The following is a 23,926-nucleotide window of genomic DNA, read 5'->3' on the forward strand; positions in this document are numbered from 1 at the left end:
AGGCTAAATAAATAAATAAATGAAGGCGGGGAGTGATGGGCATTTATCTCCTTTCTCCTGCTAAATCAAGAATCTGGCAGCTTCTCCCCCACCCCTTCCCTTGTTTCTTCCCACCCCTGTCCCCAAACCTGTTACTAGGGAAACTTGAAAAAGAATTAGCTAGGTTAAGAAAACAAAAGTTTAAACCCCACAACCACGATCCCATTGCCATGCAGAAAGCAATGCGAGATGCCCAACCTCTGTCGCTGCACCGCGGTCCGGACAAAGCCTGTATCTAGCCAGAACAAACAAGATGTTAATTGCAGCCTCGCTGAGCAAAACTAGTATTGTTCCACCCGGAGACACACACACAGCAGGTCCGGCGCTGAGCTGTGCCCCCTCCGCTGTGGACGACCAAGTCCTCTGAACCCCTCGGAACCCTGGTGCTGAAATGACAGCTCTTCGCCAGCGACAGGTTCGCGCTGAAACGGAAAGATCAAGTCCAGCATTTACTTCCCAGCACGCAAGAGTCGCCTCCCCGTCGTCGGCACCCCCTTTGCCTGGCCTCCCACTGAGTTTCTCTTACAGTGGGTCGTCGCCAGCCCCAGCGGTGGGAACTGAGGTTGCCAAAACCTCCCAGACGCAGAAAACACCGCTTTCGGGACGTGCTTGGTTTTGAGTAGCCGTGACGTGCAAGCGCACCGCCGCCCTGGCAGAAGCTCCGCGGAGACCCCCCCTCCCTCCCGCCGCTCCCCCTCCTCTCCCACCCCGCTGCCCCCGCTCCTCCCCTTCCCCGCCGCTCCGCTCGCTTTCTCGCTCTCAGACACCCGCCCGCGCATTCAGGAGGCGCAACTCCGGAAGGCGCAGCGGCCGCGCAGCGCGCCTGGAGCCTCTGGCCCGCCGCCGGGCGTACAGCTCCGTGCGGGCGCGGGGCGCTCGGGGACGCGCGCGCCTACGAGCACGCGGGAGGCCGGCGCGCGCGCGCGCGTGTGCCCCGGGGACGCGCACCCCCCTCCCTGAGCGCGCGCCCCGGGGAGAGCGAGCGCCGCGCGCCGGCGCGCACACGCGAGACAGAGCTTTACTATTGCGCCTCCGTCCTCGCTGGGCATTCAAACAGCTTTCCGACATCACCAGCCAAGGATTTTTTTCCACCCCCTCTCCCGAGTCGCCGTCGGTCCAGCAGTACCTGCGGGGCGGGGGGAGGAGGAGGAGGGAGGACTAAGCGGAAAGAGGAAAAGGCAAAAGCTTCAGCCTTCCGATCCGACCACGAATACTCCTGTCATAAACCCACCGCCCCAACAAACCCGCCTGAGCCGCCGCCGCCGCCGCCGCCGGCCACTTCTCGTCTCAGCGCTCTCTTTGCTTCTTGGCTTATCGATTTGTTGAGTGTGTAGATTTGGTAAAACAAATCCTCGCTCTTCAGCCACTTGCATTTTTTTTTTTAAATTGTTTGTTTTCTTAAGAGTCTCTCTTCGGGGGGCCACCCTCCGCCCCCGGCCCTCGGTTGGATACGGCGTCAGGCTCGAGGGTCCTGGAGGCGTTTTTCTCCCCCACCCGGGCCCCTTATTGATTTTCTCCCCCATGTTTTGCTTCTCATATGTGTGCATTTAAAATATATGTATATATATATAAATCCTGATTTTTGAAGCTGAGCCGGGGAAAATGGGCAACGGTGATTGGGACCGAAGGGGAGTCTCTCCGTCAGTGTTGCTGGGACGCGTGCCTGTGCTGGTGTCTTAGAGCAAGAGCCTCCCTGAGCTTTCGGAGTGGAAGGTAAGGAAGGGGGTCCCGGGGTCACCTTCCCTCTGCCGGGGGTCGCCACCGAGGAGCTTTGGGCTAGGGTGTTTGCGGAGGGAGGACGAGGAAAGGAAAGGCTGTTGCTGGCGGATAGAGGGGCTGGGAGCAAACCCGACTGACTGTCTGCATTTACTTAAACGCCGCAGTTGAAAAGTTAGGGAAGTCTGGTTTTCCAGAGATGAGCTGGGTGGGAAGGAAGAGACAGGGAGATCTGGAAAAATCTGACAGTTAGTTGTGTGCGATGGGGGTAATTTTACGAGGAGAAATTTTAGGTTAAAAAGGAAGTTAAGGGGAAGCAGCGGGTCTTGGACTGGGGAAAATTTCAGTGGAGTGATGGCGCCGTCTATGTTCGACTAAACTAAAGTGTCACCCAGAAAATCAGTTTTGAGAATAGCTAAACTAAACGCCGGTTTGCTTCTCAGTAGGGAATAAATAAATAAATAAACAACATCCTTGAGACCTCCGTGGCCAGCCCTTAGACACCTTCCATGCCAGCCTTTCATTTTTAGAAGAGGGGAATACAATTGTTTGAACTGGCTCTGCATTCGGGGGTTGGGGGGGGGGGGCAGCAGGATACAGTTATTCATTTTTTTATTATCTAGAATCAAACAAGACTTCGCAACCAAGGCTTAATGGTTTTAAAAAAGAGCATTATGAGGAGACTCTCTTGAGCTGGCTTGAAAGTGAAATCAGAGCTATTTCCTCACTCTAATCCTTGATGAGCACAGCACTGCAGACATGCATTGCCAAATAAATGGAAGCAAAAGTACTGGCTTTCATTAGGAAAAAAAAAAAATACGACCTCTTTTCGAGTTACCGATTATAAAATGAAGCCCCCTTTCATGGATGGAATTCCTAATTTAGACACTTATTGTCACATTGGCTCTCAACGCCTACACTCTATCCTGAAGAACACTGCGCAGACCTGCATTGCCTGCAAAGTGCTACAGCAAAAAAAGGAGGAAATTATTTCCAGAATGTCCTACAACTTTCCCTATTTTTTTAAACCTTTAAATGCACATTGGCTTTATTTTCTCAAGAAGAAAATGCATTATTCATTGAGCTGTATGCTTGAAACAGAGAACACTGTTTTGATAGTCCCAGCAGTTCTGACGTTATTTTAAAACTGCTGCTATATAGAGATTTAAAGTTGGGAATGTTTATGCCCATATCAAGACATAGAATTTGAATTATGATCTGGACAATGCAGATCTTTCTTCAGGGACTTCGGTCACTGGATTTTGTGTGCCTGTGTTAGTGTGTGTTATGCAATGGGAAGGAAGAGGGTTGTATCCTTTGGTTCAGAGAGGATAACCCAGGCAAAGACATGAAAACTCTTTAACTATCTATATCTCTGTATGTCTGTCTCTGTTTACAGAAGTGGAAGAGATTGCAGCCTAAAGACTTTTTAAATTAACTTGGCATCACTTTTCTCAGCTCAAAGGCTAAACAAACAACAAAAAAAAACCAGTGTCATTTATTCTAAGAAATAACTTCTTAAAGGTTAAAGCTGAAAAAAATCCAAGTTATTTTTGGATAACAACTTACAGAGGTAAATATAACCAAGGATTACTCTATTATGCAAGATCAATTTTTTTTTTTTTTTAAGGAAGAGGAGCTCTGGAGCTGTTATTGGAAAGGGAGCAATTCTGTAATTGAAGTCTGTAAGAAAGAAAATTCTGTCTCTTATCTTCCATGTGTAAATCTTAAATTACAGTAGATAACCATAGATAAAATAGCCTGAATTTAAAAAACAAATTAAAAGACTGAAGCCAGTTCAATTAGTGTGTTTCTGGGATTTTTCTCACTGACATCACCTTTCGATACAGATACTAATACAGTGATCCACTTTATATATCCCAAGAGGGCATGTCACATTGAAATGACTGCTTTAAATTCTGGTTCTCAATGGTGTGATGTCAAACAAGTCTTCCCTGTGTATGTAGCCACCTATGCCCTTTCTCAGATGATGTTTTTAAAATTCTGTTAATCCACATGAATGCCGATGTTTTTGCACAGGAATTTCTCATCATTTCCCATCGTGGCCCCTGAAAGCCATGTAGGGACATTTAGGAGACTATGCAACAAATTATCATTTGTGCTTTTAAAATTGTGGCTCTCATTTACCATAATTACTTTAACATTTAAGAGAAAAGAAATGTGATGACAGCTGTTCCCAGATTATCAGATTAGATTTTGTATGATGATGTTTACTGCAGGCAGAAGGCTGAGGGAGAGAAAAGGTTGTATAGGTTGCTTAACATATTTTTTAAAAGGACATTTAGGATAAACTATTAAAAAAAGTCAATTTGTGATGTTTTCCCTCTTTTTTCAATAGAATTATAATGCACTTGGAGTAAATCCTGGTAGATAAATTAGGGCATTCCTATTAATCTATTAAGTATTTTTAAATTGAATGTAGAAATTTTGGCTATTGTGAATGACCACTTGAGGGCGCTGTTCACACAGCAACAGATAATTTCCTGGCTTTATAAATAAAAATTACCTGTCCTTCTTTTTAAAAGGGTTTTTCTTTTCTTTTTATTTTTTAACTGAAATCTTGAAAGCAGCTGGCTGTAATATTGGAGGAGTTTCTTTTTTCAATGCATGTAGACTCCTACTTGCATTTTACTTTCATTGCCATTTTTACAGGCCAAATGACATAGGATGAAGGCTGTTCGTAACCTGCTGATTTATATATTTTCCACCTATCTCCTGATTATGTTTGGATTTAATGCTGCCCAAGACTTCTGGTGTTCAACTTTGGTGAAGGGTGTCATTTATGGATCGTATTCTGTAAGTGAAATGTTTCCCAAAAACTTTACAAACTGCACTTGGACACTGGAAAATCCAGATCCAACCAAATATAGCATTTACCTGAAATTTTCCAAAAAGGACCTTAGCTGCTCTAACTTTTCCCTCCTGGCTTATCAGTTTGATCATTTTTCTCATGAAAAAATAAAGGATCTTTTAAGAAAGAATCAATCTATAATGCAACTCTGCGATTCCAGGAATGCTTTCGTTTTTCTACAATATGATAAAAATTTTATTCAAATTCGTCGGGTATTTCCAACTGACTTCCCAGGATTACAGAAAAAAGGGGAAGAAGACCAGAAATCTTTTTTTGAGTTTTTGGTATTGAACAAGGTGAGCCCAAGCCAGTTTGGTTGCCATGTATTATGCACTTGGTTGGAGAGCTGCTTAAAATCAGAAAATGGGAGAACGGAAGCATGTGGGATCATGTATACAAAATGCACCTGCCCTCAGCATCTGGGAGAGTGGGGGATCGACGACCAGTCGCTGGTTTTATTAAATAACGTGGTGTTACCCCTGAATGAGCAGACCGAGGGCTGCCTGACCCAAGAGCTGCAAACCACCCAGGTCTGCAATCTTACCAGAGAGGCCAAGCGACCGCCCAAAGAAGGTAAGTGCCCAGAAGAGAGGGGGAGATGGGGGGAGGGGGAGGGGCGTCAGGGGATGGAGTGAAAACCTGTTCCAACACGTGGGCCTAAGTGTTGCTCCTTTAACACTGTCATCTCTGGATTCATTTGATATGTGATCTTTACTGATAAAGGTCTCTTAGCCTAGTCTTCAGTTTCAAAATTTTAAGAGACGGGGCGGTGAGGATGGGATAGATCTCAGCCACATGCCCCAGGAAGTGCGGGTGGAATATCCCTGAGAAAGGGTGGGAAAACGCGTGGACAGCTTGCGCTGGAGCTTGGTGAGCAGGGTTAGGCTGCAGCCCCTTGGGGAAACCTACACACACAGACTCACACATGACACCTGTGAAAGGGATTTGTAGCCAGTGTTCGCCCTTGTCCCTTTCGTCCCTGAAAAAGTCCCTTCACTTCCTCTCTCGTCTCCTCTCTCTAGCCCTCTTCTTATCCATGACCCCTTTCCAGCCATGGGGCTCAGGACTAAAAGGTGACACAAAGTCAATAACAGGTTGGTACATGTGACAAGGGTGCTCCTCAACCCTACAGGTCCGCGATGTTCGATGTTCGGATGCTTCGCACAATAAATCCTGCTTGTGCTGGGTCTTTTAGGGGTCAGGAGAACCCCGCTGGAAGAGGCAACTCTGGGGTCCCCAGGCTGTGAAGCCGCGTGCGGGCGGGGGAGAAGGGCGGAATGGAAACGCAGGCAGACCCTTCCTCTAAGACAAGCTATCCCTGACTCGTGATTTTTGCTCTTCTTGGTCCCCTGTTGATACAAAAGAGGAGAGAGGGAGCTCCTCCGAGATGAGCTGATGGAGAAACAGTGCAACGGAAATGCGGAGGAGGAGGAAGAAAGTACAGGAGTGATTTATAGCTTTCACCCAGTCCCGGTGGGGGAGGTGCCAGAGGATTTGATATGGGGGATTATGTTTAATACTGCAAGACAGCGACATATTTTGAGAGAATTAGTTTCCTGTTTGGATGGTTAATGGGTGCGTTCCATTTGTTCGGGGACACTGCTGATATAGATTCGTTCTCGCTCCCCAGCCCTGCAAAGAGGGAGTGTGTTGATTGCTTATGCAGGGAATGTTTTCTGATCGCCACAAAGATCCCTGTCTGTGGCAAGGGACAGCCAAGCTCCAGTGCCTCTTTCCTTACCCTCCCCCAACAGAAGTTGTCTTTGTGGCCAATATAAAATTGACACGTTGTTGGAGAATTTTATTTAAGGGTAGCCAAGGCGTTGTAAGGGGAGAGGGAAAGAGAAGGGTTTAACTAGCTAACTGCGTTTTCTCTGCGGAAAGCAGTTTGGGGGATGGGAATTCCGGGAGAGCCGTGGTACAAGGGGGAAAAGATGTTAGGAGATACAGGCAGACTAATGGCAATGGGAGAGGGGTGAAAAGCCTTTACGATTTCTACAGGTCAGTGTTTCGCTAACAGCTGTGACTGAGGAAAACAAAGTGGTTTTAAATTACAGGAGTTCTTTTCTCCAGTAAAAATCCCCAAGAAGCACTTGCAACTGCAGGGATGGTATTTAACACCATTTAAAACTAATTAGTGTCCCCTAGAATAAGAAGCTACAGTACACACAGAAAATGCGATGTTACAGGCTGGCTAATAAGACAATTAACCCCAGAAACTAGTTTTTATTTATTTGTTCTATTAGTGCTTGAACGAAATTTAGCAAACTTGTTTCTCCAATGAGTGAAATTCTACCATCAGACTTACAGCTGATGGCAGTAGAAAGTGAATCCAGTTTCCCAGCCCCTTTTTTTTTTTTGGCGGATGGTAGCAAGTGACTTGAGCAACGTTGTGGTGTGCGCATGAAGCATGATTCTCAATGTTTTTGCTGGACATGATCATGAGATCTGGGTTAAGAGAGTGCTGGGATTTATAGAAGTTGGATAGGGCAGACATTTGTTTTGTAAATGACTAAGACAGTGATTTTAGACCTTAGATGTATAAATCATGTGGGAGAATGTATATAACTTTTGGCTAATTAGCTGGCAAAATGAGAGAGGAGTAGACACACAAGTGATTCTATTAAAATTGTTAACATGTTATAGAATAGAAGTAGGAAAAGTTCATTTAAAAGGGGAAGAACATATGCTAGATCAGTAAAATTGCACAGGCTCTATTCTAAATTTGTGCTCTTTAATTGTTTAGGTATTTTGAGTCAGAAAGGTAAGGATATGTAATTCCTGAGACATAATTGTAGCTGATGCATTTGTAAGTAATTCTTATAAAATGTATACAGCACTCCTTATCTCATTCAAAGAAGATCTTTTTGGCTATACCGCATTGTAGGAAAGACATGTGAAAATCTGCAAATTCTTAATTTAGTCGAATTTAGGCAAAGTATTTTACATCTTAAAAAATTAAAATTTAGTGTTTGATATAAATGATATATAAAATCTTATGAAATAATTATTGAATAATATTTCAAATAAACTATCACAATGATATTCACATGGCTTGATGTTAATAATTACATTTAGTTGTGCTACTCATATCTAATATTATTGCAAAATGTCTTTACATGATAACATGTAAACCTAAGTTTTAAAATGAGGTTTGAAATTCTTTTATTACTTTATGTTTTCTATTTTATATGGAAAAGTAAACAAAATGTCCTGTATGATATCACGGGAATAAGTACAAGATTATTTTCCACAGTTTACAACTCCCATTTTATTCACTGGAATATGTACCGACTCAGAAAGCCTTGGATAGAGATATTTTCCACATTTATTACATCATAGAAGTGGCACAAATTTGCAGGAAGAGTCTTATACCCAGTAGATCCAATTCCACATGGTTTTGTGTGATGCTGATGTTGACAGCAAAGGTATACCAAACATTTTGAATGTATCTATTGGATTTACAAATTCATATTTAGTATTTGAGAAAACTGTGGCCTCCCAGAAATGAAATGTTAATTTTGAGATAATATTTTTGCTAAAATGCTAGTTAATAATACATTCATGTACTGAAGAATTTCATAGCCAGAAAACAAGAAAAAAACTATCACTGTTTATAGTGACAACACCAACAATCACAAATTTTGTCTGTAATATGTTATAAGAGGCCGTTATTGGACTGATGCTTCATTAAATGTTACATTTTAGTGCATTTAAATAGCTTCTTTTTTTAAGATCGCATTTGAGATAGTCGAGGGTGGCATATGATTAGAGGAACTTAGTTGTCATTCCCAATTTTTAAGTGAAATTCTGAAAACCAAGTACATCAGCTAAACGAAGCTTTTTAAAATCAATGATATCTTATTTCAGGAAGTTATTTAAAGAAACTGTGTATATGTAGTGTCTATAATTTTCTTTTTAAAGAAGGAAGCTCAATGCTGATTATCTGGTTTTCAGATGTAACCTTGGGGATAGATTGGTATTTATTCACAAGGTCTTTACGATGTTTCCTAGGACTCTTTTACCAGAGGATTCTGGACTATATCGCTAAAATATAAAAGGTGATATATAAGATCTTACTTCTTACTACTTTCCTTAAAATAAGTAATTAAAACAGTTTTGGCAGAAAAATTCTGCGCCAGGGTATTTAAAGCACATAATAAGCCTTAATGGAACCTTTGTTTTCTACTTACATCAATGGTGCTACTTATGTGAATGGAAATGGGATCCCTGTATAGATTCCAGGAAATCTGAACACACACACTCATTTGTTTTTCCACTCTGCTTCTGCGAATCCTTGACATTCTACCACCCAAGGGAAGTCTCACTATGTGCCTGCATAAAATCTAGCCCATGTTTGCCTATGTATTTGCAGTATTAGGCACATCTTTGTCATCTAGAGCAATTTATATGTCTATATCCGTTTCAGTGTTCCTATCTTTTTTCTACTTTTTCTCTTTTTGCCCTCATGACTGTGTCAGCCACTTTTGCCTCTTCCTCGTGGTCCCACGCTCTTCATCAGAATGTGGAACATTATACTGAGGCTGTTGCTCCTGACAGTGTGCCCTGCCCTTTAGCTGGATCCCCTAGCCCTTTGCACATATTGTACTTTTGTGGTAGCATTTATCATATTGCAATATATTTTTCATTTATATTTTCATCTCATTCTACTAACTCAGGAATTCTTCAAGTGTAAAGAATGGGTCTTCGAATTGTCTAGGACAGTCTTAACAGAGCCTCAGTAAATATTGGCTGAAATTAATATTAAGTTGAACAAAGCAAAGATCTCATTAGGAAAAATAACAATAAATTGATTACAATTAAAAGAATAAAAATACACCATATTGGGAAACTATCCATCTTTTGCTTTCTATTTTTAGGGGAAGATGGCTGCCATTTGTCTCATTTCCAATTCCATTAATGTATTATTTATACCAGCTCTTGTTCACAAAGTATTATTTAGTAACATTTAAAATGGATGAAAAGAATGGAGCCAGTGAGAAATAGTCTTCATTTCATATATATTTATTTTAAGAGATTAATGACAAATATAACTTTGTATACATGCTGTCTACAAAAAATGTGGTAAGAAAATTTGCCAATTTCTGTCTGTCTTCATTTCTCTATACATTTCTTTCTTCTGGCTCTGGTATTACTTCTATATAGTAATACGACATTTCTCAAATCCCCTCTTTCACAGTTTGAAGTCAAACATATATAAATTCTTTCCAAGAAGGAGGAAAAAAGTATTTGTATGTCATGCTCAGCGCTTTTGCTATTCACTCATGGTTATGATCTATAGATATATGAAAATCGTAGGCCTGGTCAAGTAATGCCATAATTTTTACTTCTGCCATTTCAGAATTTTGTCAGTTTAGGAAGCAGCTGATATATATATATTATTTAATGAAATAAAACTCCATTACATGGCAACATATTTTTTGTAGACACTAAATTGAAATATTAACATGAAAATTGGTGTATGTATGTATGTGTGTGGGCTGTGCATGCACACGTGTGCCAGTATGTGTGTTTCCATGGACTTTATGATAGCTTAGATAAATGTACTACAGGCTAGTTTCTTCCAAAATTGAGATGGGGATTTTACTTTATTTCATATCAAGCTTCATGCATTGGTTTATTTAATTTATTTCTTAATAAGACCAATTCTATTATTAATTGAATGCTTTTATAAAATATAGTATTCTTTAAATAAGTCTGGCATGTATTACCTCTAATAATCATCTGGGCCTTGGATCTGAAATCAATCTTTATTCAAAAATAAACTTTTCTTACTTTTTTTCAAAATGTCGTGTGCTGAGTTTTAAGATCCTAACCAGAGAGAGCTGAGTTTGAGTCTGCTCTGCCACATCATAACTGTGTTATTCTGTAGTACTACTTTTCCCCACTCACACTAGGTTAGTAATGCTTAATTTCTCAGGGTTCAGGAGAGAACAGGAAATGACATCATGTAATCATAAAGACAATAAAATTAATGGCTTGGAATATCTTACTTCCTGTAAGCCCTGAGGAAATCTTTCCCAATTCAATTAACTACTAAAAATCAGAGAGGTATTAAGTTTTTATAAATGTGTCACTTCATTGAAATGAAAGGTCTGTTTGGGTGTATGATATACTTGGGTCCTCACAGTGACTCAGCCACCTTGTAGTATCTTTGACAAGTTGACTGAGCGTGACTGAGCTTGACTCATCATCAATCTACTGTAATAGGGTATTGCATTAAATGAGATTGCACATGTAAAACACTTAGTCCAAGTTATATTAGGCTCTCAATTCAGTTTTTTAAACCTTTTTTTTTTTTTTTTGCCTTTTGACTATAAAAGATAGAGAATTGATAATAAGTAAATGAAGTAGATTGTCAGTGAATTGTTTAGGAAAATTTAGGGGCATTTAACAAAGGATCATTAAGCATTTGAATGTATGTCTATTTTGTATTAGATGAAGAAAACAACATCTCAGTATGTTCGTGTTGACGGAGGCATGACTAATACATCAAATAGATCAAGCTAGTGGTGTGTGAGTCACTCTAGGCCTGGGATGCTGTCCTTTGGATATCATTGCTGAGAGCCTGCAAAGCCATTTAGATCAAAGTTTCCAAGTATTTCACTCTTTGCTGCATTATGCAAAATTATACCATGTTTTGATATCTGTTTTGAAAAGGAGTTATTCTTTAAATGCTCCTCTATATTAAAGCATTTGAAGAAACATACAGACTTGTGATCAGTTGTTACTGACTAAGCGAGCCAGCCCCCAGAGTCTCCTAAAGCCTTACATATTCAGATAGTTAGAAGTAAACCATTTTTTTTTGTTAGCACTCATTTGAAGATTCTTATATTTTTAAAAACAAAATTACAAAGTGACATCTATAAGACTTCATAAAATGCCAAATGCTCTATGTTCAATGATCTTTCAACGGTCATTTAGAATTTTGTTTACTTGCAGAGAATGACCTAACTACATATCTGCTAAAGTAATATATTTCTAGTTTGCACAGAAGATGCGATAAGTAACAAGTGCATAGTAAAATACATTAGCATGGATTGGTTTCTCTCAAAATTAATTGAGTGAACAGGCATTCCTTTTGGAAATCTGACATGTTTGCCGATGTGCATTTTTCTCATAACCAATCCCCTATCACATATTCATTATGATTGGAACATGCTATTAAAGGTCAAATGGTTATTCTTTGGTTTCTACTATGTTAAATGAAATAATTTACCTGCTAACCCAATTCTGGACATTATATTCTCAAATTATATCTTGTAAATAACAAGTTTATTTGGGTATTGGGAGTTATTTTGGAATACAGAAAATATGTGCATGGAAAACTGATATATCAAATTACGATATTTAGAATATTAATTAAAAGCAATTAGACATAACAAAAAATATTAAAACAGTTATGAAGTCAACCAGAGAACACTAACTTGGTGAAATTATTTTCTAGAAATAAATATGATAAGGTGGTAAATGTCACAGAAATATTTATTCTCAGAAATATAATACCTAGTATGAACACTCACCCAGTATGAATATAAATATAATTATTCACTCTGGGTGAGTATATTACAGTATTATTTCATGACATTTTTACTGGTATTCCTCCTTTTTAAGAAAATATGTAAAATTTGATAATTAAAAAACCCCACAATTTCGAGCCCTAATCAGTTTGGCTCAGTGGATAGAGCATTGGTCTGTGGACCAAAGGGTCCTGGATTCAATTCTGGTCAAGGACACGTACTTCGGTTGCAGGCTCCTCCACAGCCTGGGTCATGGTTGGGCTCCTGCAGGAATGGATGTTCTTCTCTCACATCAATATTTCTGTCTGTCTTTCCCTCTCTCTTCTACTCTCCCTAAAAATCAATGGAAAAATATCCTCAGGTGAGGACTGAATAAAACAAAACAAAACAAAACAAAACAAAACAAAAAAACAATTTCTACACTTGCATATCTAAACAGTAATAATTTATTCTCCAATAAGCACATTTTTTAAGAGAAGCTCCATCTGTATATCACTCCCAAAAAGTAAATCACTGTAATACATATTTTATAAGTTAAAGAATACATAAAACCCAACATCGAGGAACTGCTTTCCAGTTTGCAAAGCTCTGCTGCATATATTGTTTTATTTAGGCAATAACTGTGAGACTTGTGGCAGCTGCTCTATTGAAAAGTGCCAATTATATAGAATCCCCTAAAGACCATGGTTTTCCTTTCTCTAACAATTTTAATACAAATTGGTTCAAATGAAAAACTGAAGAATTTCAGAGTTGTGGGTTTATGGGGTGTGCGTGTGTGTTTGTTGTTGTTTGTTTCTGTGGCACTAAAGTCTGAATCACAAATTCCCAGATTTATAAGGGACTATATTAATATCAGTCCAATTCTTACCTCATTGATGGAATCCCAATCCGCAAACATATGATGGGAACATTATTTCAGCGGAACATAGGTCATATCGGAATTTATATTTAATACCATCTCTGTAATGTAAAAGAGACTCAGTCATTTAGATCTAATATTTGATAGATCCAATCATTTAAAAAAGTTAGGTGGTGTCCAGCCAGGACAATAATTGGAGTATACTTTGCTATACTACTTAATACAGACTAATCTCTACAAATTAAATCTTAGATTTTTGTTCTGTTTGGTATATATTATTTAAACAAATGTGATGTACATCTCAAAAAAAAACTATTGATTTTGAGTCTAAGCTCATTAAATTTAAAGAGTAGTGGGTTTCAAGCTCAGAGTCTGTCTAGATTTACTAAGATGATTTAGCAAGATCTATCTTGGATTTTCATTTCATTGTGCATTTCTAGTGAAGTCTATGTTTTGGAGAGACAACATGCATTACATTGTTTAGTCATGGTGCATTGAGAAGTACTTTTGAGGATGAGAGAAGAGTAAGGTCAAGGTCCCTTCTATTTAGTCACGGCTTCTGTCCTTAGCTACTCGTAATTATTGTAATGTGCAAAGAGGGCAACTTAGGAAGACAAAAATCTGCTTATATAATACTAGAGGCCCACTGCATGAAGTGTGTGCACTGGTAGGGTCTCTAGTGACTGCTGGCTGCTGGCTGGGGCCTCCCTCCCTTCCCCCAGCCAGCCCCGCCCCCTGGTCGAACTCCCTGATGAACTCCCAGTAGAGGGGACGATTTGCATACTATGCTTTTATTATATAGGATTCCTACATGAATCTGCAGACTGAGCTCTGGCAGCCATTCTCCCCCACCCCTTTGGGCCAATGGGTAGTAATGGATCCCCAATGTTTCTAACCCCAGGAGCTGTATTTTCTCTCATTGGTTTCTCTGAGCATATCCGTGCCTTACTTTCTTCTCAAATTACCTTAATTCAGTGGTTCTCAACCTTGGCTGCACATTAGAATCACTGGGGAATCTTTTTAAAATCCTGATTTCTGGGCCTCATCCTCCAGAAATTCTGTTTCTTTGTTACTAATGTTGTGGCCCCACCCCATAGCAAAGAAACAGAATTTCCAGAGGATGAGGCCCAGAAATCAGGATTTTAAAAAGATTCCCAGGTGATTCTAATGTGCAGCCAAGGTTGAGAACCACTGCCTTAATTGAAGACATTGACAGTTTCTTACTAGGACCCTGACTAACACAAGAGTATATAATTTTGGTGGTGGGGGGATTTCTGATTACTTACCAGAAGGTTCAAAACCAACATTTTAAAGTTTTCATCCTTCCTTTAAAGTACTAAAAGGTCTTATATAATAATTAGCCCCCTTGCTGATTAGTATATAGAGCATGCCAAGTGAACAGATAATAAATAAATTAATTAATTAATTAATTAAAAAATTGAAATATGGAAAATGAAAATCAGTTGGCTATTTATTTAAGCTCAGCTGAAATGGTATTTTTTTAACACTTAATCTGAACTCAGTATGTGTGCATCTTCAAAACTCTATTAAATTTAGTGTTTTTAAGTGTTTTTCTATATTTACCTGTTGGTTTATTGATTTCTTAGCTTGTTTTTAAATGATGTAATATATATACAATTCGTGTGTGTGTGTGTGTGTGTGTGTGTGTGTGTATACACATCAATGTTAATGTGACTCCAGAACATTTGAACTGGCCTGGAGAGTCAAAGAAAGTTTTGTGAGTTGATAATTAAACACAGATTACATTAAAACCTCCATATAAAACATAGAAGAATTCTGATATATTAAGACTTAGCTCTAATTTTATATCAAGATAATAGAAATATGAAATTAAAACCAAATTTCAGTTGCTAATCTGATTTCATTTTGCATTTTGATTTCACTGTCTCTTTCAAAGCAAAGAAAAACAATACACACATAAAGCTTTTTATTTTTTCCTTCTTTATTTCATTCTCAAAAAGAAATTGAGGCAGCTAAGTTTGACCTTACATTTTCATACAGAAAATTACAGTTTTTTTTTCCTCTGTGTTAGTCTATTTCTCTTTTACATCAAAGAAGGATCCTAAGAGGAAAAAGAAGTAATTTCTTTAAAAAAAAGGTTAAATTGCCTTCTTTCTCAACTTCTGTTGAAACAGAGTTCACAATTGTTCTGAATAGGCAATAACAACAAATATGTAATGTGTACTGGAGGCCTTTGGAAACAGTTCTTGTATCAGCTACTCATAATAATTGTAATGTGGAAAAGAGGGCACCTTAGGAAGACAGAAATGTGTTTATGTAATTTTTCCACATGAATCTGGCAGACTGTCAAAGATCGGCTTCTGTACTGTAGACTGAGACATTTTTGTTTGTTTGGCTTCCCAGAGAGGTCAGCTTCCTTTACAGATATGTCAGCTTGTGGTCAGCTCTCTTTGGCTGGCCTTGGTGTCAGCATGTAGAGGGCAAACAGTGTCTATTTTTTAAGTGGTACCTGAGAAATTACCCATGTACAATGGCCTCTTTATTCTTCAATGGGTTTTACTTTCAAATATGATGAAGTAAATGCTGTCGAGCACCACTGTTCTGTTGGCACAGCACAGAACATATGTGACAAATCTGTTTTCTTTACAATGTATGGCGTCCCCCTGTGTAGTGGTTTCCCTGGAATTTTCTGATAACCATGTTTTTGTGTTCGATTGATTACGAAGGGCATAACTGAGTTTTACCCCTAATAAATATTACTTCTGCTTGCTTCTGGCCTCTGCATCCTGAGACCACAGAAACCACAGAAATAGAACAAGGAGAGTTTGGAAGCCCAATAGGACTTAATCTACTAAGTAGTAAGACCTGATTAAGGGGAAAGAAATCAGTACATGTAGGATGTGAATTCATACAACGATTATATCCCCTTAGTTAGCAGTGGAAGCTTTTTTTTCTAATAAAAGCTAATATGTAAAAAACTGTCCAATCTCAGAGGGAAGGTGGGGTGGGTAGGTGGGTGGGAAGTGATCAACCAAAGAACTTGTATGCATATATGCACGGCCCGTGGATACAGACACTAGAATGGTGATGGCCTGGGACAGGGGGCAAGGAAGGGCTAAGAAGGGGTCAGTGGAGGAAAAAAGGGGACATATGTAATACTTGCAACAATAAAGATTTTAAAAAATTAAAATATATATACAGAAGAAATTTTAGAAAATAGAGCTGCTTTGGTTGTAGTGGGTGCGAGCCCCAGGGCTCCACTTAATCAGTCTCCTTTCTTCTGTGTTCATCCCAGAGGCAACTCTGCTTGAAAAACACTGCAGAACTATAAATCCTAGAACCTCCCGTGAAGCCACATATGATACATTAATATTAGCAACTTTCTTCAACTGAGAAAAGAATATTTTCAATGTTATGATCACCGAGAATGTATAAGAACTATTGTATTGTTTTTACTGCATTTTACTTAGAACACAATTCACAATTCGTCTAGGATCCTATGGTCCGCATATGTCTACGCTCAATTTTTCTCCATAAACTCCTCCTCCCAGTCCAACACAGTAAGTGCCAGGGCCTAACACCCACCCTTTATGCAAGCCCTCAGGTATACCATCATGCTGCTCAGGCATCTTTGATGCTTCCGGGCAGTGTCCTAGACGCATTCTCTGTCACTTTTCTGTCATGTCTCATCCAGTCTGGTAGACATTTGCTATCTCCTGCTAGGTATTGGTGCCTCTGCCTTTGCTTTGCAGAGACCTTAGTGTAATGAAGCCATGCTGTGTTTAGACCAGAGATGGGACTGTTAGGGTTGCTGATGGAGGAATGCAGGATGCATAGAGACCCATACTTATAGAGAAGAGGGACTCTCTGTCAGCCTGAGTCCCTGAATGACTACGGGAGATCTCTGCCCTACATTCCTGCCGATCTGTGATGGTCCCAAAGCATGAGCAAGGAAGAACTTTTTCTGTTTTGAGACACTGGGCATGTTGGGTTTGTTTTTGTCACTAGCCTAGCTAATTCTAGGTGATGTAATGTCTAATTGGGAGGATTGGGGAGTAGTTGTGTTGATTGATGGTGCTAAAAGGTGCTAAAAAGGCACATAGGTGATATGTTCTTCCATTTGACTCTAACGATGTGATGGCCATTTCAGTTTATGATCCTTTGTGGAGAGGAACTCACTCGCATATTCCACCTTGTACCCTGGTGTATCTGCATTTGAACTTATTACAAGCAACTCTCTATAACTCATTTTAGGTATTATGTATTAATATGTTATTGATTTAGCCTAATTAAAAGTAGTTCATATGAAAATGACTACCACAACTGTATATTTATATTACAAGAAACCATTCTTTCAACATTTATTCAAAGAGTTTCCTAGACTTTTCAATATTTTCAAAGTTACCTACAGGGTTTTGTGGTCTTTTGTTGAGCCATGGTTGTCACGGAGCTAAGTGGAAAATTTTCATTTTGGCATGGTAGTTCTTGCTGAAAGGTATAAACTTGTCCTCCTCTGCCCTTTCCTCCTCCTTTCTTCCTTCCTTCCCTTACTCTTTTGTTCCTTTCTTTTCCAGGCATACAGGCTCTGACTTACATGTGTTGATCTACAGATTCAATGTTGCAATAATTTACACAGAATCTGTTATCAGTAGATGTGTAGGTGTTTTTCTTTTGGTAAACAAATATTTCTGTGGTAGTTCATGGGGAGCTTGTAATCACTTAGTAAGCACTGCTTCATTAATCTTAACAATTTCCTTGTGAGGTTAATTATGTAGCAATAATTAACCTCCCCTTTGAGTAGGTGGGCTTTTGTCACATTGAGAAGTATCCTTACCTCCCGCGAGAGAGAGGAGGGGAAAACTAGGCTGCTGTGAACCTTAAACAAGTCTCCGTGAGTTAGTGCGAGTGAAGTTCTTCCCAGTGTTAGTGGTACCATGACAAGTTTTGCTCTGCTGGGCTGTGCTTCCTTTATTTCCCTGTTCTCAAGAAGTTTGGATTATGATAAGCTCATTAATTATGAGATGCTCTCTAGAATTCAAAGAGGGGTACAGAGGCCACTGAGCAACTGAGAAGTGAAAACAAATGTGCAAACCCTGAGTTTTATGTTCTGAGGAAAAATCACGGATAGAATGAATTGTCAGTTCACTGCCCACATGTTTATATCTGACACACACACACACACACACACACACACACACACACACACACACACGAATCACTTATCCATGAACTTCGGCAGTCAATGTTTAGTTATTATATGCATATTTAATTGGAAAGGGTAAACATTTAAAAATAGTTTGGAAATATATTCCGTGCTAAACTGCACTTACTGACTAAATACTTGCTAAATATAAATTTACTGGAGTTCATAAGATTGACAAAGGGTAAAAGTACTTTTGTAATGGAAGCTCTAAACTTTACGTTTCTTTGTTTGAACATTTACTTGGAGTCCTTTTAATAAATATATTCAGGACAGTATACTGTGGATCATCTTAGAGATCAGAAATTAAAGTTTTACTTAGGATTTAAAAGGAAATCATTGCCAAACTGGTTTTAAAAAGTCAAAAACAAATGTAATTTTCAAAAGTGAACAATTTATTTATATTTGTGAAAAAGACAAATTGTTTTATAGCAAATGGATGGTCTGTTATGGTCTCCTTAATCATTGATTGTTTTCCTTGGAACTTTGTCGATTATTGGATTCCACACTTCCCGCAGCTGTAAATTCAGGTTCACATTTTAGTCCTTAAGAGTCAGGTTTCCTGGGTTTAAATCCAGTTTTCTCCATTTTTCCATTTCTCCATTTTGTGGCCCTGAGGACATCACATATCTCTCTAAACCTCAGTTTCTTTGTCCATGAAGAGGTGATTATTTTGTGAGGCAACACAGAGATTGAATGAGGTATTTAAAATCAAATAATTTACCTGACCCTGGACTGTGTAGTAAGTAGAGGCTCAATAAATACTAACTTTAATTAATTGGATGGATGATTCTGGAACCCTTTCCTATATTAGATTTCTTTAAAATAACAAATAAAATTTTGATTCATAATAAAAAGTAACCCATTTATTTAGTTGACCTCAGAGAAATTAAAATGCCTGCTGGATGGGTTAGTCTACAGAGATGCATTCTCTCTTTAATCCTTTATTTCCTCTGAATACTCACGTTTCTCAGGAAAAGAGTTAAGCTGCTGTATCTGTTCTCTTTTACTCCTCATTTAAATAATGAACCACTCTGTTCACAACATCACCATTTTTTCTTTTAAAATGCACTAGTGAGTGATATTCACAGATCATTTGACAAAGGGTAATTGCCATAAATGGTTTTCTCCAAAAAGATTGGAGCCACTGTCATCAGAAAGTGCCCGTTGTATTTTGTCCACTAGCGCGACCTCATTTTGGATACTTTCCTGAAAATATTTATGTCCCTTTAGTCTCCTCTTTTCCCCATAATATTTTGGTTTAAATGCATCCACATTTCATTGGTTAAGTTCAGTTAAAATCTGTAATCCGATTTCATTGGAAGGATTGGTGGGCATGTAAAGATAGAGCAAACTAATTTACGTCTTGGTCTGTCCCTGAATCCCTTTTTCCTTCTGAGCAGAAACAGATCTCTTAGAAAAATATCCTGCTTGCTGTCTGCTTTCTCACATTTTTTCTAAGGCTTAATGTAAGAAAATATCTATAAAATATAAATCCATATTATATTTTTTAAAAGATTATACTTTTTAAAACATTTTCGGTGTTATACATTTGCTTTTGCCATTACAGAAAAGGGGAATTAGCAAAGTGACATTCAATCTCTAACTCTATAGTCCTTATTTGGGAGAGCCCCTGGATTAGAAGCCTGACCAACTACCTTCTGGATGAGCTTAGCTATTATGGTCGGAGTAACTTCAGAGAGAGCTTCAGTTCACTCAGTTATAAAAATAAAAATGGCCCTCTGAAACTCATAGGATTGTATGGAAAGTAAATCTGTACTATATATGAAAGCCATTTATTTATATTTATTTTTAATATATTTTTATTGATTTCAGAGAGGAAGAGAGAGGGCGAGAGAGATAGAAGCATCAATGATGAGAGAGAATCATTGATCGGCTGCCTCCCGCAGGCCCCACACTAGGGATTGAGCCCACAGCTCTGGCATGTGCCCTGATCAGGAATCAAACTGTGACCTCCTGGTTCATAGATCAGTGCTCAACCCCTGAACACGCAGGCCAGGCTATATGAAAGCCATTTAGAAAACGGAAAGTGGCATCCCAAAATACTGCCTTTGTTATTGCCAATAGTATCATGTATATTCAGTTAAGTGTATTAAGTGTAATAGATCATTGGGTTGTGTGTATGTGAAAAAAATGGTTCTGTACTATGATGATAATGTCACAAATTGCTAGATGCATTTTAGACTTGACATTTCTAGGGAAGACTCTATCTTCTGTCCTTAGGAAAACGCTATTCCCTTGGTTTCCATTTTTATTTTCTGTATCTATGGAAGCAGTAACAGTTGGACTTCAAACATTTCAGTTCGAATCCCAGTCCTGCCTTCCACTAGCTTCGTGACCTTAGGCAGTTTGCTTGATATTTGTAAACCACATTTTCTGTGTCTGTAAAGTATAGGTAATCTCTATGTCATTCCATTTTTTTCAAAATGTAATCTGCACTACAAACAATTTTAAGATTAATCCACAAATAATGCAAAAGTGGTCAGTTCTCTTAATTTTTTAAGAAATGGAAAAACCTTACGTTTTAGGCTGCCCACAGTAAATTACTGTGTGACTTCAACTGTACCCAGTTCTATCTTTCTACATGTAGAGATGAATTTGAGAAATATGATTAGTTACTGCACCATCAGCTTCCATGCTTTATATCAGCCAGATAAACAGCTTGAAAATAAACATATCCTTTCTTCCCTTTTGTTTCTTGGGAAAGTCAAGAGTTAGCATTAGAGAAGAAGTAGAGATGAAGATGAAAGCTTGCTGAAAACTTGTTCCAAGTGCCAAAAACAGAACAAAACAATAAAAACTATCTGTAATAATTTTACAGAACTATTTATTTTCTCTGGGGAACAAAGCTACATATAAATAAACAAGGGTCTCTGTGCATATCAGGAAATTAATCTTTAAGGAATCAAATTAGGTAAATTTTACATCAGGATAAATTTTGCAATAGACTAAAATAGGGATATGTGGAAGAGATTCACAATTTCACAGAGTGCTTTTGTTTTGGTCCTGAAAAGATTACAGATTGGCATCTGTCCTCTACAGGTCTTACATGGGAATATTGCAGAGGCCAGATGTGACCTAGCAGCCAGCCATACACACTTCTGATGGGATTACTCATCAGATTTCGTAGATAAAGAAAATGCCTGCTGGTTACATTCTATTTAAAATGATTAATCATATAAGTTCTTTAGTGCAGTGAAGGCCTGGGGGGAGAGGAGAAAGGGGCTTGTGGAATGGAGGGGTATCAATGGAAAAAAAAGGGGACATCTGTAATATTGTCAACAATAAAGATAAACTTAAATAATAATAATAATAATAATAATAATAATAATAAATCAACTTGTGAAGAGTTTAGGCAAACTTAATACTTGGTAAATGTTTCTTAAAAACCCTCAGTTTTGGGCTTTTGAACAGTGCAGCATAATTAATAGGTGGAACTGTTTTCAGATTTTAAAAACAAACCTTGCTTAGTTCAGATTTTATCAGCTTAAGTATTTATTTTAACATATAGCTTGCTACAGCAGGCATTGCACACGGTAACCTCTCAGGCCAACAGCTTTTCTGTTTATGCTGGCATCAGTGAGGGATGGCCACTTTAGAAATCCATCAGTAGTAATTTACCACGAATAGTGGATATTTTGAAGAGAATCCAAATGGAACCAAATAGACCACCAAGCCTATACTTTTTTTTTTTTTGTGGACTTATTTATTGTGCATTTGTTTTTATTTTTTTTTAAATGTTCCCAGTAGGCTGAATGCTATGCTACCAACATAGCAGAAAAAACCTATTGGGGAAATGTTTTGTGGTCATGTCCACGGCAATTGTGCATTTATTTTATATTCAAAGTACTTAGGAATACCTTATCTTGTGTCAGATACAATTTTAGATATTAACTTTTAAAAAAATTGGTTATTTCAGAGAGAGAGGAAGGGAGGGAGGGAAGAGATAAAGAGAGAAACATTGATGTGGGAGAGAAACATCCATCAGTTGCCTCCCATACAAGCCCCAAATGAGGATGGAACCTCAACTTAGGTATGTGCCCTGACCAGGAATTGAACCCCCAACCTTTTGGTATAGGGGTTGATGCACCAACCAACTAGTCACACCATCCAGGGCTAGATATTAACTCTCTTAATTTTCATAAGAGTCCTATGAGATATCTGTTACTGTTACCACCAATTTCTGGATGAGGAATCTGAGACACAGAATCTGGTGACCTGCCCACTAACACATTAAGAAAGGGAGGATCTGAGTTTGAGTCCTCAAAGGACACACTTTTTTTTTTTTTAATATATTTTATTGATTTTTCACAGAGAGGAAGGGAGAGAGATAGAAAGTTAGAAACATCGATGAGAGAGAAACATCGATCAGCTGCCTCCCGCACATCTCCCACTGGGGATGTGCCCGCAACCCAGGTACATGCCCTTGACCGGAATCGAACCTGGGACCTTTCAGTCCGCAGGCCGATGCTCTATCCACTGAGCCAAACCGGCTTCGGCAGGACACACATTTTAAGACGTTTAATGTATTTGTTTAATCCTCACAATATACCACCACTGTGTAATGATGAATACAATCTAATATGTTTCAGTAATTCAGAAGGTACTTAACTCATGCAATCCTTTGTAACTATGAGATGTTTAAATATATAAAGTATTAAGATTTCTTTTAAACCCTCCAAAGTACATTTCCTTGCATATAATTAGTAGTCTCTGATCTATTAATTCTCCTTCCAACTCTTAGCATGAGTGTAGATCCTCACTAATAAAGGAACTTACCTCTTTAACCAAGTTCATCATTCAAAGACTCTTCAAGCTTATCTCTCCTAGGGAACTTCCATGTGATTAAAATGGCAGTACTGATTTTGACACGGTATGAGACATGCAATTCTTATGAAATACTTTTTGCTCATAAATATACATTTTAAGTTTTTTATATATCTGCAGTTAATTAAAATATATATGTGTATTGTTTTATTATTTTCTATAAAAATGTGAATTTCTTAGGTTACAAGAGTATAGATGGTTCACAGTTTAATCACCTTGAACTTCATTTAGCACCACATTAGCACGATGAAGTGCTTAATCTTTTCTGTAATTATGATCGTAGAAGATCAAAATAAAATTAGAATTACAATGATCTTTTCTTGTATAACTTAGTGATTTTAAGTTGGTAAGGTGTCATTTATATTAGATAAAAATAGTTTATAGTTAGATTAAGCATCTCTGATACTGGAAAATACAAGATACATATAAAAAGAAAAGAAGGTGAAAAGTTCATTCTCTAACTCAGGGAATATTTAATCTTTGCCTTTAAATTAATTTTAATATGCCCTTTAAAATTCTCAACTTTTATTTGCCTGAGCACTGAGTATGAATTCTATCTTATGTGGGCAGAGGGGACATAAATTCTGACTAAAATCATTCATTGTGGAATTTTCTTAATTGTGATAACACTCAAATACTGAAAATCAAGCTTATGCAGACTCTTCTTTTTGAATGGTTGTGACTCAGTGTTTTAGGAATAGGAGTTTCTTGAGAGGATGTAATCAAAACAAAATTATTTTTCTTCATTAAAAGAGCAGCTATTCTATTTATCCTAAAAAGGGGAATTCAGAGAATTTATGTAGATCAATGTGAGTATTAAAACAAAAGGAAAAGATAGCTATAGAATAGTCTGAATAGTTCACATATAC

At 38.3% G+C, this 23,926-nt stretch overlaps 1 protein-coding gene across 1 annotated transcript in view; it reads left to right on the forward strand.

Annotated features, from left to right (window-relative positions):
- Positions 1–1,028: 1,028 nt before the first annotated feature.
- ADGRB3 (adhesion G protein-coupled receptor B3) overlaps positions 1,029–23,926 on the forward strand; it is a 690,088-nt gene continuing 667,190 nt past the window's right edge. The window contains exons 1-3 of the mRNA XM_081094478.1: positions 1,029–1,752; positions 3,155–3,328; positions 4,429–5,200. Coding sequence (XP_080950604.1) covers positions 4,444–5,200 — 757 coding nt within the window. The 5' untranslated portion in view covers positions 1,029–1,752; positions 3,155–3,328; positions 4,429–4,443. The remainder of the gene's footprint in view (positions 1,753–3,154; positions 3,329–4,428; positions 5,201–23,926) is intronic.

The sequence above is a fragment of the Myotis nattereri genome, assembly GCF_964212035.1.
Source record: "Myotis nattereri genome assembly, chromosome: 6".
Classification (NCBI taxonomy): domain Eukaryota; kingdom Metazoa; phylum Chordata; class Mammalia; order Chiroptera; family Vespertilionidae; genus Myotis; species Myotis nattereri.